We start from the raw sequence: 18320 nt of genomic DNA on the forward strand, positions 1-18320 counted from the left end.
ACCTCGAGGTCCCGCGGGCCGCATTTGGCCCGCGGGCCGCATGTTGGACGCCCCTGCTATAGACCTTAATAAAAAAAATTTGCTTAATAACAAGGCATGTTTATTCGGACTTTTGGCTAGAAATGTAAGCAAATTGATACCATGTGTTTGCATTACCTTTCCCAATTTCATACACAATTCACTCACATTCCAGAGACGCTTGCTGAAAAGACCTTTCCCCTAGATAAAGATTTTCACAGTATTGGACAAACAAAATATTTTTATATTTCTAGTAAAATTATAAATAAAATAAAAAAGCATTGTAAAAAGTAGGATGGAGTGAGGTGGGTGAATGGAGGAGGTAGATAAAAGGTAATTAAAACAGGTTTGAAACTAAGCTATAAACGATGAAAGGTGGGACAGATGTGTAGGCACATAATACAGTAAGAGAGAAAACATCAACATTTCTTTCCATTTCTAGTTTTAGTAAGACATCATATTCAAAGATTTGCGCACTCTCTATAAATAAATACATATTATATATAAAAGCTATTACATTTGCACAGTCACTCTTCCAGGTTTACTTATGTTACCCTAATATACACGCTGCATGACTACAGTAAGAACAGCAAGATTAAGTTTTGCCCGCTATATCCTCAATGGTCAAGTTCCAATTGGCTTACACTGGAATGAGGCATCAGGAAAAAGAGTAGAAAACACATGGGTGTGCAACAAGGAGTACTCCCCAACAACATTGAAAAACCATGCAATATAAATGAGGCATTCATTCATATACACTGGCTACCTATGTACAAGATAAGAGTTTGCTTTCTGTCTACATACGGAAGGTGCTGTAATTGCAAAAACTGACTGTGGACATCTTCCTAATGGAAAGTCATTCTGCTCACATCTGGATCCTCAGTGTCCAACAAAGTCCAGTCATTTGCATATTATAATCCTAAAATAGCTCAAGCTCTTAACCAATGAAAGTCTGTAACTTCATCGTCTCATGATAAAGAACATTGCCCTGGTCACCGGTTCTCAAGCTGGATGTCGGGTGGAATAGAGGTTATGGATGTGGGCTGACTGACGGAGCTGTTGTGACCTCGTGAGCTTGGATTGTTTGCGGTTTTGGTGCTTCTCATACCTAGTTCCCTTTCTGTCCTTGTATGTCTGTCGGAAGATAAAGGAATTCACAGCTCATTCATTTCACTGATATTGTAAATGTTCAGCATGTCCAGTATAATAAGAGTAAATTGTCAAAAGGAGGCCTACTCTCTGTAAAAATATACCTCAGTAGATTTCTAACCTAAACTAATGTATTATATGAATGTATTTGATAAACATAAAATTTGGAATTTTAAAAAAGAGTATATTTCCCAAATGATAGTTCCCAATTCAGATGACAAAATGGATGCTAATAGGTGTATGCTGAGTGTAATACTGAGATATGTGTACGCGCTGTGTGTCAACATATAAATCCAAAGGGTTGTGACGCGTTTCATGCCAATGTTGAAGTTAGTCATAGGCAATGCCACCTCCCTCTTTGCTTCCTTATGTTGTATGTCAACATAACTTACTATTGAATGGGAAAAAGGGGCATTGAAAACACAAGTCAATGGAAACCGATACAATCTACATATTTTACAAATGCATATGTCAATATTGCACCTCATTTTGGGGTCTCTAGACCAAAACATCTCTATTTAGCGAATGTAACAATACTACTCAAAATAAGTTATATTTAACTAGCAGGAAATACTAAATTTCACAAACAGCCTTTAGCCATGCTCTCAGAAGAGTCAATCTTTGGCTGTTGGAAAGGTATACAGCTACTGTTAATACTGTAAATCTTTATCATAAATATTATAGATAGATATATTTACAAAACCAACAATGTTTCTGGATCTAAGTCAAGGCTACAATGATCAGGCTGCTCATAATAGATAGAATCCCATAAATTAATTTCATAATTACCTATTATACATCTTCAGTATAATCAGCACCAGTGAAAATATGAGAATTACTCCTACAACTATGGCAGCAACTATTGCACCCGCACCTGTAAAACAAATAAAGCATAGCTGTTAATTCCCACATACTAATTCATGCATTTAATTGTGAACAATGCTATTAATTACACTATACTATAGATTTTTGTAGTGTTCAATCAACACTAAGGTTGGTCACACAGCTATATCTTTCAAGGGAGTCTACACATCACGTTCAAATGATGTTCCATGGAAGAACATGGGTTCTTCTATCTATATCTATTCAGCTGTTCCCATACCATTGACGAATTTGTAATTTTAAATCATATTTTGTTTTAATTTTCCGCATGGAGGAATGTTCTTCTAAGAACTTGCTGCTTATTCTCATTCTGCTGAAAATCAGTATTACAACATATTTTTAGCGACTTAAAATATGTTGTTTAACTCCACAGTGGAGCAGATAGAATTCACCAAAAATATGTCAATGGTCACCGATGAGGTCATATATTCACCTAATTTAAGTTGTGGTGAGGCACATGGTAATAGCAACACTTGCAAGCAGGTGAAGGGAAAAGTATGTTCCTTCCTTTCCAGAAGGCTGCTTTTAAAATGTGTCACAAACACAACAATCAATATTTGTACAGTAGATCAGTCTAAAGGACATGGATGAAAAATGTGTGTATATGTGCTGAAGGCTGAAATCCATCTCAGAGAAGATCAATCTGGTTGTATCCTGTTTCTCTATTGTCATGACACATAGCACAAAACATCAATTTTATTTACTGACTGTCCTGTGGCTGGGTGTCAGATGACAGCTGGCACCTTCTGGCCCATTTCTGCACTAGTCCACCAGATCTTTAGAGACACTACAGGTGAAGGTGTAGTTGCAATTCACATGAACACATACAAGATGAGCTTCCCTCTGTTCCAAGTGCCTGGCTCATCTCTCCCTTGCGTGATTTGCAAGCTGCTGAGATATGTACGGTTACAACCTTTACCCTCTAACAAGCTGATGCCTTATCAGCTGGATAATCACGGGGTCACCCAAAATTTTTATTAAATCTGTCTTCAACAAATAATCCACAATCCAATGGGCAAACAGAAAGATAGAATCAAATACTGCAACAATACCCATGGCAGAATTCTTGTACAATTCTGCTTACCATATTTGCTGTAGGTGTTCAACCTGTTTTTCCGCCTTTAAATATAGCAAAGACAATAGCAGACACCATCCGTTCTGGTTACAACAGCCATGTCCAGAATTGGGACAAGCACTGACAACAGAATAGTGTCAGCAATACAGATCTGTGAACTGAAAGTGGTAGGGACCCAAGGAGCTTTGCTGAGTTCCTGCAAAGGGCATGCATGTGCTTTCACCCCTGGACGTGGGGTAGGGTCACATTTATGTGCCTGTCGGTGCTGTTTCCTTCATGTACAAGTCCAGGTGCCTACTGTTGACAAGGTTGTTTGTACTACTCACCTGTGGTTTAGCTGCAGTGGCCAATCAGCCCGGTGACAGTCCAGCTTGACTAGCCTCCTTGTGGGGCACAATGTCATTGGCTGTTACATAAAACCCAAAACAACTAATCACAAATAGTCAAGCCTGGGATGTGATTCCATTGGCTGTCAGTTGAACAGCCTATAAATTACTCCAATCTCAAAGGTGAATCGGCCCATTCAATGAGCCACTTGTGTTCTGGTTGCTATTGCTTGTTTGTGTTTTGACCTTTTATCTTGAATTCTGACAAGACTTCCTGGTTTTCTCCTTGTGTGTATGTTTTGAGTACTGCCTTCCTGATTTTCTATGCTGCTGTACTGTCTATGACTTCTTGCTCTCCACTAACCACCCAGAGGCTTCAGAGTACCAAAGGCTCACCCATTAGGGACAAGGAGCTGTCGTAGGTGAATTTGGATCTGTTATTTGGGCCTGCCTATGAACTAGTTCACTACAAATTCAAACAATATTTAGAGGGCCGAACAAGATAGTGTGTCTTTTCTAACCCCACACAATTATATCTGTGCTAACCCAGGACACCACCTTTCCTTGTATTTTTGTAACTGTTGTTAGGCACTCCAATATTATATATATTTACACAGTATTTATGCAATCCTTTCATGCCATTAAAAGTTACTTAACTGATACAACAGGTTTCTCATGCAGGATCATGTAATTAAGATTAAAACTTACTCTGATATAGAATCTGCTCCTGTGACTTTGTTGTTATATTTACTGGTGATAATGTCGTATTCATTAATTGAGGTGTCGTTGCCATGACAACTGAGAAAAGAAAGAAAGATAGCATCAGAATCCCAGGAACAACAAATATAAAACGTGATAATGACATATAACATACATTTTCTGAGCCAGTACATTTTTTTAAGCTGGTGACGCAAAAGATTCTTTGTAATGTAATGTCACAAACAAAGGCACTATTTTCATATACAGTGGATTACAAAAAATACACATTGCCAAAGTGCTGTCACACCTCCTAAGTTTTGATCTCTGAAATGTGATACCACTGTTTTTTGGTAAATCTTTTAATTCATACCTCTGCACTCCCCCCCCCAAAACCCTCAAAACCTCCTAGTAGTGTTAACTGTAAGATCAGACTCAGTGGTTACTAAGTAGTCAGGCTGTAGTAACAGGTGGAAAGAAGGACATCGAATTTAGACATACGTAACAATGAACTGGAATATTAAGCTCCATGCAGCTACACAATCTGCAGTTTATAGCCAATCCTCATATGTACAGAAGAATATTTTCTAAAAAGAATTATAATGTTACCTGCATGTGAACCTCTGAAGTGTACCTTGTGCCACCACAGGCCACATATCTGCATTCTTTACCACAGAATAGCTATTTATACATAACCCCCATTGTGCTTAGAAGTCGTCTATTGTGTCACTTGCTCTTCCATAATGTACTGCAGGCCTCAATGAATAGCTTATTATACATGTTAAATCACTTACAATAAGACTGTTGTCATGAAGTCCGAAGCACTCTAGAAACACCATCTATAAAATCCCACACATCTGAACCTCCCCTGTGCAAACATTTTGCGGTTTTTGCATACACAGCAAATAATACACAATTTCCTCTATTACTCCCCTAAATGTGGAATTATACTTTATGGCTATATAAACATACACACTGTGCCAATGTAGCTATTTAAATTCTAACACTTCTGAGACTGGAAGAGCGCAGGTTTCATAGATGACAAAGGAAGGGATTCTTTACAGTGAGGACAATAAAGTTATGGAATTCACTGCCAAGGGAGGTGGTGTTATCAAATACACTAGATGCCTTCAAAAGGGGTCTGGATATTTTTTTTAGAAAGGCATGACATACAGGGCTATAAAAAGAATAACATTAATATTTTAGAGCTTATAGCTTGATCCAAGGAGAAATTCGATTGCATCTTGGAGTCAAGAATTTTTTTCCCCTGATGGCAGAATTCAAAGTAGTTTAATTAGGGTTTTTTTTTGCCTTCTTTTGGATCAAGAATAGGAATGTTAAGTAGAAGGGTTGAAATTGATGGACCTAGGTCTTTTTCAACCTTAACTATGTAACTAGTCCCTATATATATATATATATATATATATATATATATATATTTTATTATTTTTTTTAAGTTTGTTTTACATAAAGTAAAATTGTTCCTAAACACAGCTTAAGAAACAATTCAGTTTGTATAAAGCAAATGTACAGGGAACGTGCTATCATTGATATATAATTCAAACATCAAAAAGTGTTAGAACATACCACAATTGGCAGAATTCAAAATATTTTTGTTTTTAAAAGTACCATAGAAAATGATTGTCTTGATACTACGAGTTGTGAGCCCGTAATTGTTAGGAAATGTTTGGAAATGCTAAAAGCAGTGTGAGGGGTTGCTGGAAATAGCAGCATTGTGGACAATCTGCCTAAACGCCAGTCACCTAATGTAAACAATATAAAATATTTTTACCATTATGGCAGCAACATATTCTGGCCTAGATCCAAGGTCAGCAGCGCATTACCCGCAGAACCACGGACAGTGTTGCCATTTGCCCCTACGGGAGTCACTGCTACTAGCACAGCAACTTGACCAATGTTTTTTTAATATGCCAGTGTTAGTGTTTTCATATTAATCTCTCTACCTGTAACATTTACAAATTATAATGCAAACCTATACAGTTAAAACGAGGCCTGAGTGTAATATTAAGCTGAATATTTAAAACAGGGTTAAAATTGTAATTAGTATTAAATGTTTGCAAGAAAAATTTTAGGCTTCTTAGATTTTGGCTGTTTTTCAGGATAAATATTTGTATCGCCTCAGCCTGATGAAGAGGGACATTGTGTGTTTTCTGTAGACAGTCGACCAGCACCATGTGATTTCAGAAAACATTTCCAAGCTGGGTAAGGAGGCTGCATTTAGTCTGTGAAACCCTGGCTAGAGATTTTCCTTGCTAAAGTCTATGCTTCACACACACACACATATATATATATATATATATATATAGATAGATAGATATATATAGATAGATATATATAGATATATTTACTAGACTTGTACATCCGTTTTTGGGCAAACATGAAAACGAACACGAATAGTGAGTTTTCGTCGTTCAAACCGGAAAACGAAGAAACGACAGTGGTAATGGCAAAACGTATATGAAGGCGAAGACAAAAAACACAAAGAATCTTCGTGTTTGTCTTCGTCTACTAATCTCCCTGGTCCCTTCCCCATCTAGCCTACCTTATCTACGCAGCATTGCAGACGGAAGCGGAAATCCGTAGGTTCGCCGTCGGGGGTTAAGGGGCCATGCGAACGATTCTATTGGTCGACCTGCAGGGTCCTCCTCTGGCATCGACCAATAAAGTCTCTTGTATGGACCTTTAACTATTGGAGCAGGGAGACCAGTGATCTCTGCCGGCCAAGCTGCTGCACCATGATTTTAAAAGTCTGTACAAGCGACGAATATTCGCCTGAACCGAACACAGGAATGGGCGAATATTCACGGAATACGTAGATTTTTTCCCCCCACGAAGAGTTGGCCGGCGCCCAAGTCTAATATTCACTAACCAAGGCATTTGCAGGCGAATTTAATATTAGTGCTCCTCAACTACAATGTGTATTATGAATGGCCAGTCCTTTAGAGTTTCTTCTTCAAGAAAGGATAAGCCCTATGAAGTTAATGTGGGAGGTTTTAAGGGTGGTGCACCAAACTAGGCATTGTGCAGGCATATCTGAGCCCTTGTTGGATAAGCTCACTGGAGCTGAAAATGTTAACTCTAACACAAAGTTTGGATAGTAGAAAACTTTGAGCAGTGAATATACACCGATTGGCCATAACATAATGACCACCTGCCTGATGTTGTGTAGATCTCACTTTTGCTGCTAAAACAGCCTTGTCCCATGGAGCCATGGACTCCATTAGATCTCTAAAGGTGTGCTGTGGTATCTGGCACCAAGATGTTTGCAGAAAATCCTGTAAGTTGCAAGGTGGGGCCTCCATGGATGTATCCTGGTGCCATGTGTTTTCCAGGCAAGTGACGAACACGCACCCGACCGTCCATGTGATGTAAAAGAAAACATGATTCATCAGACCAGGATACCTTCCTCCATTGCTCCATGGTCCAGTTTTTATGCTCATGTGCCCATTGTAGGCGCATTCAGAGACTGCTCATGTCTGATAATGGAGGATGTTAATTGCCTGAGACTGCTCATGTCTGGTGATAAATATATGTACATTATGATATAGATTTATTTTAAAATTTGAATTTAGGCAGGATGGATCCATGCTTTCATGTTGTTTACACCAAAGTCTGACCCTGCCATCTGAATGTCCCAGCTGGAATTGAGACTCATCAGACCAGGCAACGTTATTCTAGTCTTCCATTGTCCAATATTTGGTGCAATAAAAGCCTGGAAACATATTGGGTCTCTGACTGTCCCCGCTGCTCTAGAAGTGTCCTAAGAGTTACCTTACTACAATATACCCCTGTGGGTGTAAACTCATCAATTCTATACTGTGCCTTGGATGGCAGAAATAAAATGTGGTTACACTAGTCATCACTGGTAGAGGCGTCACTAGTCTCCTGCTTCAATTACGACTTGGTCCCCAAACAGCTTGTCTGCTCCATCTTTGTGCCCAAACAGCTTGTCAGTGCCCCCAAATGGCTTGTCTGCACCATCTTTGCACCCAAATGGCTTGTCTGCACCATCTTTGCACCCAAATGGCTTGTCTGCGCACCCAAACAGCTTTTCTGTGTCATCTTTGCATCCAAGCGGCTTGTCTGAACCATCTTTGCACCCAAATGGCTTGTCAGTGCCCCCTAACAGCTTATCTGTGCCATCTTTGCTACCACAAAAGTTGAGTAGATGAGAAAATTCTGGTGGTGTGGAGGGGGGACATCTGGAGAGGGGGGTCATTTTGATAGGGGGAGGCCAGACCATTTGCTTTGTAAGATGCCCCACAACTTCTGATGATGGCTCTATTATTGATGTTATTATATATATTATTATTATAATCTTATAACTATATCAGGTGGTAACAACAAGTACATGACACGGATTCTAATGTAGAAACAAGTAATGTTTTTAGTTTAGTTAAGCACATAGAACTTCATTAACATCTATACAATTTCTGAAAACATTGTTCAAAGGCCAAGCCATATAATATGCGCCTTGTATTACTACTTAAGCAAAACATTCCAGCTTAAAGAAAACAAACCTGTTTCTGCCCAAATAATATTGACAAAAAATCTTATAGGTTTCCTTTTCAGTTTCAGGCACAACTTGCAAGATAAGAGAAACAGCAACATTATATAATTGAACAGTTTTATAGACTTTAAAACATTCTAGACCTACACGCATAATTGCCCCACAAATTAATATATGCCTTATGTTTTGTGTATGCATTCCACCAACTATACACTTCCTGTAGAGTGAGAGGTGTGACATTTATTTAACAGTATAAACAATATATGAAGTATGTGGTTCTTTGTGGTGACAAACAATAGGGAACAATAAGCCATCAATTACAAGAAGGCAGTTTATCTGTCAGACATAGATAAAGTATTTCAGTGTATAATAGCCTAGTCTATATATTAATAATTGACTAGAATATCTTAAGTCCACATTCAAAAAATCATAAATGCAAAAGGTGATATTCATGAGAACGTTATATAAAGTTCATGTAAGTGTATGACTAATTCCATGACATGAAAATGTAAAAGATTTTAAGACAAGTATAGATTATGCACCTAGGGCATAAACACCCAAAGACATTGGCATAAACACCCAAAGTATAGAATATTTGATACTGTCCTAACCTCAATGTGCGCGGAAAGGGATTTAGTGGTGATTATTTCAGAGGATTTGAAGGTAGGTAGACAATGCAGTAGAGCATCAGGAAATGCTAACAGAATGCTTGGTTGTATAGCGAGAGGTATTAGCAGTAGAAAGAGGGAAGTGCTCATGCCGTTGTACAGATCGCTGGTGAGACCTCACTTGGAGTATTGTGTACAGTACAGGAGACCGTATCTCCAGAAGGATATAGATACTTTAGATAAAGTTCAGAGAAGGGCTACCAAACTGTTTCATGGATTGCAGGATAAAACTTACCGGAAAAGGTTATTATTATTTATTGTGTTATATAGTGCCATCAGTATATAATTTGACTTACAGAAACAACAGGTGAGGAGTTCCCAACTCAAACAAGCTTACATTCTAGAGGGAGTTAGAGTGTATTACACTATAGGTAAAAGGTAGAAAGTGTCATTGATAAGTACGGAGTATTGCAGGAGAGGGACTAGGAAAGGTGAGCTAAAGGAACATGGAAGGGCATTAATGCGCAATGTTGTAAGCTTCCTTAAAGAAGTGGGTCTTGAGGGATTTTTGCAGGAATGAAGACAGGGGGAAAGACGGATAGGCTGGAGGAGGGCATTCCAGAGAATAGGGCTAGCCCTTGAAAAAAGTGCGCATGAGAGCTACAAATCAGAGGAGAGCATCAAAGGAGATAATTGGATGAGCGGAGGGACCAGATAGTAGTGTATTTAGAGATGAGTGGGGAGATGTAAGAAAAGATTTTGAAATTAATCCTGAAGCGCACAGGCAGCCAGTGAAGAGACTGACAGAGGGGAGAAACGTTAGTAAAGCGATGTGAGAGGAAGATAAGTCCGGCAGCAGCATTCATGGTGGATGAGGGAGACCAGATACGACAGAGTTACAATAATCAAGACAGAAGATAATGAGGCCATGGACAAGAGGCTTCGTGGCATCCTGTATTAGGAAGGGACGGATGCGGGCAATGTTTTTAACATCTTAACATGTTTAGCTTGGAAGTGACAGGGGAATATGATAGAACTGGATTTCTAAAAACTGTTTTTTTGCTGTCAGTAAAGCTGATTTGTTTTGGAGGCTATGAAGAATATGAGGAACGTCATGCAATGGTATTTGTGATGTCAAACTGAAATATAAGGGTTGGATTAATTGTTAAAGTCAGGGATGTGAAAAGTGTAGCTTTTGGTGAGCCAGAACTCCCATGAATGAGTTTCAATGAAAAGTCAAATATATTTCACTTTGAAACACTGTGTGGATTTCACTTAAATATAAGAGGAGTAACTTAGTTTGCTTCACTGATCCCTGGAAACATTTTGAGCATAACTACCACTTTAATTATTTCAGAAGAGCTTTATAAGACTGTCTACAAAATGACTATAAAAGACATGTTAACCAAGTAAAATCATAAGGATGAACAGTTGAAACAAACCCAAATGAGTGTAATCCCAAGCAAACCAGAATCAATAATTCTTTATAAATGTCACAATACATCATTTGCTAATCACTTTAGGTACATGTGTACTTGGTGAGTCATACTTGGCATGCAGTATATCTTTCAGGTACAGAAGATGACAAATCAGTCATCACCCCAGGGAAGTTTAACATAGAAAGCCATGAGGAAATCTGAACATTTTGTTATTGTTTCTCATCATAAAGGAACTTTTAAAGAATGAACGTCTACAGTCTTCAAGGTGTATTAATAAGATCTGGTGTTTTTTCTGCCTGGAAGGGGAGGGTTGGCAACGTTTTGCCATTACATCAGTCTTAAACACATAAAGTGAATACTTAATGATACACTGACTCAAAGTGATATATAAAACTAGTAGTGTTATTAATAAGAATTACCCATACAAAGCAAAGATCCATTACAAAATACACTGTATGACCAAAAGTAAGTAGACACCTGTCAGGATCTGCAAGGATTTGAACCAGCATGTCATGCTTTCCGAGTGAATCACCTATCCACTACTCCACCATGTAAGACCTTGAGTTGCTTGTTCTGGCCCTTGTTCAGGTAATCAAGGCCCAATATAAACTGGGCATGCTCCTAGACTCAGGGCTAGAGCATTGTGTTCCTGACCTTATAGCAAATCAGTGGGTTGCTGACTCTGACCTGTTTCAAGTGTTTTGACCTTCAGCTCCTGCATCGTGCCCAGGTTACCTATAGATGGAGACCAAGCGGAAGACTAGGGCTAAAGTGGAGAGCAGTCTTCAACTGGATCCATCGTCAGTTTGCCTTCGGCCATGCTCCCTCCTCCATCAAAACATTATAGTAGGCATTATGCACTCTGGCAGGTAGCATCTGCCAAACCTAGATTGATCTCTTAGACTTCTAAGTTATTCATCGATCCAGAGAACTTTTTAACTGCTCCAAAGTCCAGTGGCTGTGTGCTTTACACCACTCCAGCCAACGCTCTGCATTGTTCTTTGACTTGTTTGCAGCTGCTTGGCCATGGAGACCAATTTCCTGAAGCTCCCAACATGCAGTGCATGTGGTGATAGTCATATGGTAACAGGGATGGACTACCCATTAGCCCCAAAGTGCTATGGGTCTATGTATTTGCTGACAAAATCATTATGGAGACTCTCTTCTGGATATAATTTGCTAATGTAGCCTGTGTTGGCGTACAAAAAAAATCTTGCCTATGGAATGTTTTCTATTAAGTACCCTGGGCAGAATTTGCCAGTCATCTGCTCCTGTGTGCTCTTCTACCTCATGAAGAACATGACAGAAGAATTCTTACTCTTATCCCTCTTCACAAATAATAAAACAAGCATAACTGTACATGTAATCTACTATTCCTTACAAAGCACAAGAAGGTATATAACTGCCACAAGGTTCAAGCACGTGTTTCATAACCCACAAAACCAAAGCTGTGCACCTGGTTATCTGGACAGGAGGGGCAAAAGCCACACATAGCTTACTGCATCGGAAGCATCTGCTGCCATGTAGGCGCTGGTCTGGAGGAACATGCAGATCTTTTGAAGCAAGTTTGCAATGTCTTCCAAGTAGCATGTGGTTTTGCAAATTCATCCAATGACTTTATATCCAAGTTCAAAAGAAACAGTCCTTTGGAATGCATGAAGCCACATCTAAATCCAGTTGCTTATGCTTGCCAGCCCTATATTGCAGTCCTGGCATACCGCATGTGTACCTGTGCCATTGACATAAAAGAACCTTCATTTCTATTCATTTTACAGACCCTCATCTCTTACACAAGGATATTAAATTCCTTCCCATAATTGAGCATTGATACTACCTTGCAGCGTCATTCCCTTTGATGCTAACTTACTTTGGCAAATTCAACTCTATAACCGAGCAGTGACCCATTACTAGGTCAGCAGATAACTACACATACATTTTCAGCTCTAGTTTTATTTTTTTTTACTGCGCACATAATTTTTTGAGTTCCAAAACTTATAAGAAAACAAAGACTTGTGCTACATATTTTTATAGAAAGTATACAGAACAGGGCTTGGCAAATAAATTTACAGAATGACTTACACCTATTATCTCCTGCTTCTGTATGCTGTATATCATACTGTAAAGATGCACATGTGATCATATATTACATCAGCATTTTGGTATAAATCATGTTTCTGTGCAAACTCAGTCACGCATTAGATAGGTTTATGTGCCTGAATGAAAAACTGTACATTTTCATATAGTATATAAGTTTGTGTACACCCTTCATACTACATCTGTGTTAACACATGGACAGATGTACAACATATCACTGCATCATGTTTTAATATAAATTATAACTATAACTACTTCAGTAGTTCCTGTTTAATGGAATGCAGATATATGAATAGGTAATTTTCTCTCTGACGTCTTTCTGCTGCATTCTTCTGCCTTTGTAAGGAAACAGCACAAGTTATGAACAAAGGGGTACTGGATGGAGTGGGCAGACACCCACTCACTCTCACCTTTTACTATGGATAGAAACTGTACACACCTGCCAGCAAGAAAATCAACAGAATTTCTGTACCCGAAACTACATGGCAAAAACAAAAACTTTCCAAACTTATTCTGATTCTGGATAATGTACTCTTGTATTGCAAAGATTTCCATATCTATTTCGGTATAGTTGGCAGATATTCCAACTAACCAAAAACAAGTTTAGCCAACTGATCACATACCCGGCACATAACTTAACAAACCAAACCAGCAGACAGGACAATGTCAGAATACACACCTGGGTTGGCAGTCTGAAATATGAACAACATCAGATCAGTTGCCTGACACAAGTCCGACAAGCAATATATCTCCAGTGATGTTGGCTATGCCTCAGGACGCATTCGCTTAGTTACCGCTGGTAATTTGTATGGGTTACGTCACCTACATCAGTGGGACCCCAGCCCATTTGTACCTGCTGCAGGGCACCTGGTGGTACAGTGCAATGGACATTTATCGATTCTTTCTTTGTGGTGAGTATTTTATCTTGCTTTACCAACCTTCACCTCCAGACTCAGCAGTGGAGAAGGCTCAAGGGACAACTGTTGTTGGCCCTATTGTGTGCCTGGGTATGAGACATTTGCCCCAATTAAAGATGGCCTTGCTCAAGGCTTATTGAATAGACATAATGCAATATTTCCTTAAATAGCACGGTTTGGTCTAAGTTAGGGTAAAATGGGCTGGGTGGCCAGAATCCACATATTCCACATTAGGTGTCCCCCTTATTGTGCCAACTGCTTCTATGTTCTGCTTCAAATATCTGCATCATTTTAAAAGGGAATTACACTTTTTTCTCTCCTATATGCATTGTGTCCCCTAAGCGTACATTAAAAGCTCTGAATGTGAAGGCACTTTCTTCACAAATTCACACAAATTAAAGATGCATTTTGCATGTGGCATACATAAGAAAGTGTGATGTAATTGGGTGGCATAAATATTCACGAAAGTACATTACACATGTGATGTGTGGATAAAACAGTTTTGATCATATCATAAAATTATTTTAAAACAAATGTGGAGAATGTCACAAGATTTTACTATTACCACACTATGTATCCTATTTGTGTTTTTTTGATATGTCATAATAAACTTCAATTTGGCATAAAATTATCTTGTGGTAACATTGAGTCTACCTCCAAAACCCAAAGATGTTGCTCTCCTGGTGCCCTATTTGGTATGTGATTGACTCTGGGTGGACCAGGAATCTCTTCAGACATACAGAAAAGGCATGCAAAGCTGTGCAACAGACTAAAATTATTATTTTGATCATTGTGGGGCTTTTTTTTATTCCACATTGCATTGCTTTGTGTATTGTTGCTCATTTGAAAAAATAAGCCTATTACAAGTTTATATTATTCTACAGTCACCGGTCACTTTTGTTCTCATATTTAGTAACAGAGTACCATAGTTCTGTTTATTAGCTTGGAATGCAATTCCTTTTAGACTCATCATGAAAATTCCTTTGGTTACTATGGCGATTGCACAACCTTTACCTCTTTGAACCAGAATAGCTATTCATACAAAACACCCTATAGACCATCTGTAGTAATGGGCTGCCAATCAAGTCCCTTATTGGTGGAAGGCCCTGAACAACTGTTTATGCCCGTTGGATAAAAGAGAGTCTGAGAGTCTGGGGTAAGAATAGCAGATCCTTCAGTATCACTGTTAAGGTATCACTATTACATGCCCCTATTAAGAAATGCTCCTGCTCCAAAAACAAATACATGCACAGTAGAGTGCATATTATATAGACTCCAGTACATATGCTGGTACATGTGAACTAATGCACATGCTCATTTTTATTACAGCTGGAAAATAAGATTTCTGTCTAATTTCCATTCTTCTACTGAAGCAGGAAGTGTACTTGATAACTTTGCCTGTGCGTGTGATATAGTGCATGTCAGCTCCCACCGATTTCAATAGAAACAGTTAGGGGAAGAATACAATAAAATACAAGTTACTCCAACAAAAAGCACACCGATTTACGAGGTAAATGGACTTGAAAATGGAGTTCAGTATGTATTAGAAACAGACTTAAGTATGCTTTAACTGTTTGTACACATAAAACCCTCAATATTTAGAAAGGAGTTATATCTATTTTCTTTTTTTTTTATTATACAGTGATACACAACATAGTAGCTGTACTGTCTATAGGAAGATTGACCAGTTTCATACGGTATAATATCTCCATGGTTTCATGCATGGCCCAGTAAGTGAGCAGCAGGATATATAGCACTCTAGGTGCACTACATTTTCTTTACCAGCTTGCTCTCTAATATGGCTTGGTTGGTCCTGTGAACCTGTTCATGTGTATACCTGTGTAAACCGCATGCTGTTAGCACATTTCTCTCGTCCCTAGCCATATCAGCTTGTACCATAACTGACCATGTTTGCATGTTGCTGACCAGTGTATATTACGTGTTACACTGTAGTATGTGGGATATATAACAGTAGCTTATTCCCATCTGTGTTTATACATCATACGTATTGTAGGGCGGCATCTTACATATGCTTGTCAGCAACATGGCCAATGTGAGCACCCTCTCTGGACCTCAGGATCAGCAAAAAGCTTATGAGCTGACAGGAAAAACTATGTAAGAGACGAGAAGAAAAAACGAATGTAAAAAGTACACTGTAATACATAAAACTTGATTGGTCTTTCCTTAAAAAAAGAGGTGAAGGGAATCCAAAGCATGTCTATAAAATACTAATCCATATTATTGCCTCAAAGGCTCTTTTTTATGATATACAGCAACATGAATAAATGTTAAAGGGCAAATAGAAGCACGACTGCAAGATGAAGTTAACATTTCTAACCTGTGATCAGCTATTTCCAAAAGAAATTACAAAACAAAATGATTTACACTTCAGAGTGATATACTAGGTTATTTCTTAAATGAGGATGTAAAAGATTTGCTACTGAATCAAGCTGTGAATTTGGCTGCAGGGCAGGAAAACATTTTTGTATTATGTTTGTATCAAATTTCTTGGATTTTTTTACAAGTGGGTTGTGAAAAACACACAGCAATTGAATACAGCTGTGGATCTCTGGCTAAATAATGAATACACTCTCTGATTTGCAGGCAAATTCCCTCCCTATAATATTTTCTGAGAAAATACTGCTACTGCTTTAGAAATACGCTAAAACTACTTTTTACTTTGTATTATATATAACCTATATCATTTAAAGGGACACTCCAGCCATTTTAATGCATACGATAGCTGAGTGTTACCTTTAAATGATGAGGTTCTTTTATTCCTTTGTACATGTACTGTTCCCTCCAACCAGCTGCCTCCTTTGCAGTATCACTTCGGTCTAGTGTTGGCTTGTGGAAGACTTCCAGAACATCTAGCAAGACCCTGCATGCATTCGCAGAAAATGCTTGTGTTGACTTCAATGGGAGCAGTTTCCTGACAGTGTTTTCATGATTCATTGTCTCTTAACCCTTCAAAAATAATTTAGCGCATTAAAAATATTAAAATACCCTGAGGTGTCTAGTTTTCAAAAATATATGATTTGATGGGGGTAAATTCAATTGGACGGCTTCAAAGAGCACCCAAATAGGACATGGGCGAAGGGTGACTAGATGTTGAAACACTAAAACACCAAATGTGGCCTTTAAGCCCCCACACAACCCGACAAACCTATGCATGGGTTATATGCTTCACTGTACTGAGGAGATGTTGCTGAACATGTATTTGTTGTATTGTGAGTGATGTTTCTTGTTAATCCTTTAAATTCTCAGTAAATGAATGCCTGAATTGAGATCTGTGTGAAAAAAATCATCAAAATTCTTACCTCTTTAGCAAACGTTGGCAAAGATTGGTGGTAAAATGGCTGCATGAAAAGCATCAAAATACCCCAAAGTGTCAAAATAAGCCAAATCAAATACCTTGTGTTGTCTATTTTGAAATAGCAAGTCACTATTTATGTACATATGTATTACCCCATAACTTTTTATTTTAAAAAAAACATAAAACATTGGGTATTTCAAAGCTCATGACAAATATTAAAATCAATTTAGCAGCTGTAATAGATGAGTAAAAGTAAAAAAAAAAATCACCATATTTTATTACTTTGTTATTGTAAATTACATGATATCAAAATAATGGTACCTAAAAAAACAGTAACTAAGAAAGGAGAAATTTTTCAATTACAACTAAAATTACAACAATCACAAGCATGAACTATGAACTGAAAGAAATAACATTTAAGATTGAGTAACCTTAACTGAAATGCTAGTTTGTAAACCCATTAAGTGTGTCTCAGTTTATTTTGCAACAATGAGAAACTACATATCAACAAAGAGGAGGTTTTATATTAAGGGGATACCTCACTTCAATTCCTGACTCCTTGGAGCTGGAGTTGTCAAATATCAACATATTGCTAGTATTGGCTTAGAACACTCACTATCTTCTACCATCTTTCTTTTACACAATAATATATAACAGGTTTATGGCCAATTCAGTCCAATAATATTTTACTACCTCACCACTGAATTTTCACTTGGAAAACTTTCACTCAACCTTGAAAGAGATAAGGCTTCCCTCAGTTTTTTTAGTAAACAATTTATTACGTTCTTTTCCACAGTCCACTTCAGTCCTATTTCAACTCTCAACATTCATATTCTCCAATTCAGGGGATGCTTAGATGGCTATGCGTTTGGTTTAGGGGCATATTAGTCATTTGTGGGAAGGCACTTAAGATAGTGTGGACATTTTAAACATGTGTGACAGAACTGTTTATCTGAAATTCTGCCCATTTTACTCCAGTGACCCAGAAACAAAAGAAAAATATGGCATCCTGAGATGATGGAGAATAAGCCCCGCATAAAGCAGCCCTGTTGAATCTAGTGCACTGGGAGGTCTGCTATACTGGTATGATAAATGCTTGTACTGGGAACAGCAGTGGCATGTTCATTGCTGGAGTGTTCAGGTTAATGGATGTCTTATTGCAGAACAGTGCATTGTTTAAAGGCAATTCTTTGGTAATGTGTGTTAAACGGACCATTAACACTCTCCACCAATATGAGAATAAAGGCTATAAGATAAGTACAAAATCAA

The 18320-nt window shown here is 38.2% G+C and overlaps 1 protein-coding gene across 2 annotated transcripts in view; it reads right to left on the bottom strand.

Moving 5' to 3' along the window:
• Window positions 1–257: 257 nt before the first annotated feature.
• The window catches only part of NCMAP (non-compact myelin associated protein), a 28165-nt gene continuing 10102 nt past the window's right edge, over window positions 258–18320 (bottom strand). The window contains exons 2-5 of one of the 2 annotated variants that reach the window (XM_053454710.1): window positions 16490–16702; window positions 4159–4248; window positions 1957–2041; window positions 258–1152 (exon numbers count right to left, since the gene is read on the bottom strand). In XM_053454710.1, coding sequence (XP_053310685.1) covers window positions 1011–1152; window positions 1957–2041; window positions 4159–4243 — 312 coding nt within the window. In that variant the 5' untranslated portion in view covers window positions 4244–4248; window positions 16490–16702 and the 3' untranslated portion in view covers window positions 258–1010. The remainder of the gene's footprint in view (window positions 1153–1956; window positions 2042–4158; window positions 4249–16489; window positions 16703–18320) is intronic. The other variant, XM_053454709.1, reaches the window with a different exon arrangement.

This window comes from Spea bombifrons, chromosome 2 (assembly GCF_027358695.1).
Source record: "Spea bombifrons isolate aSpeBom1 chromosome 2, aSpeBom1.2.pri, whole genome shotgun sequence".
NCBI lineage: Eukaryota > Metazoa > Chordata > Amphibia > Anura > Pelobatidae > Spea > Spea bombifrons.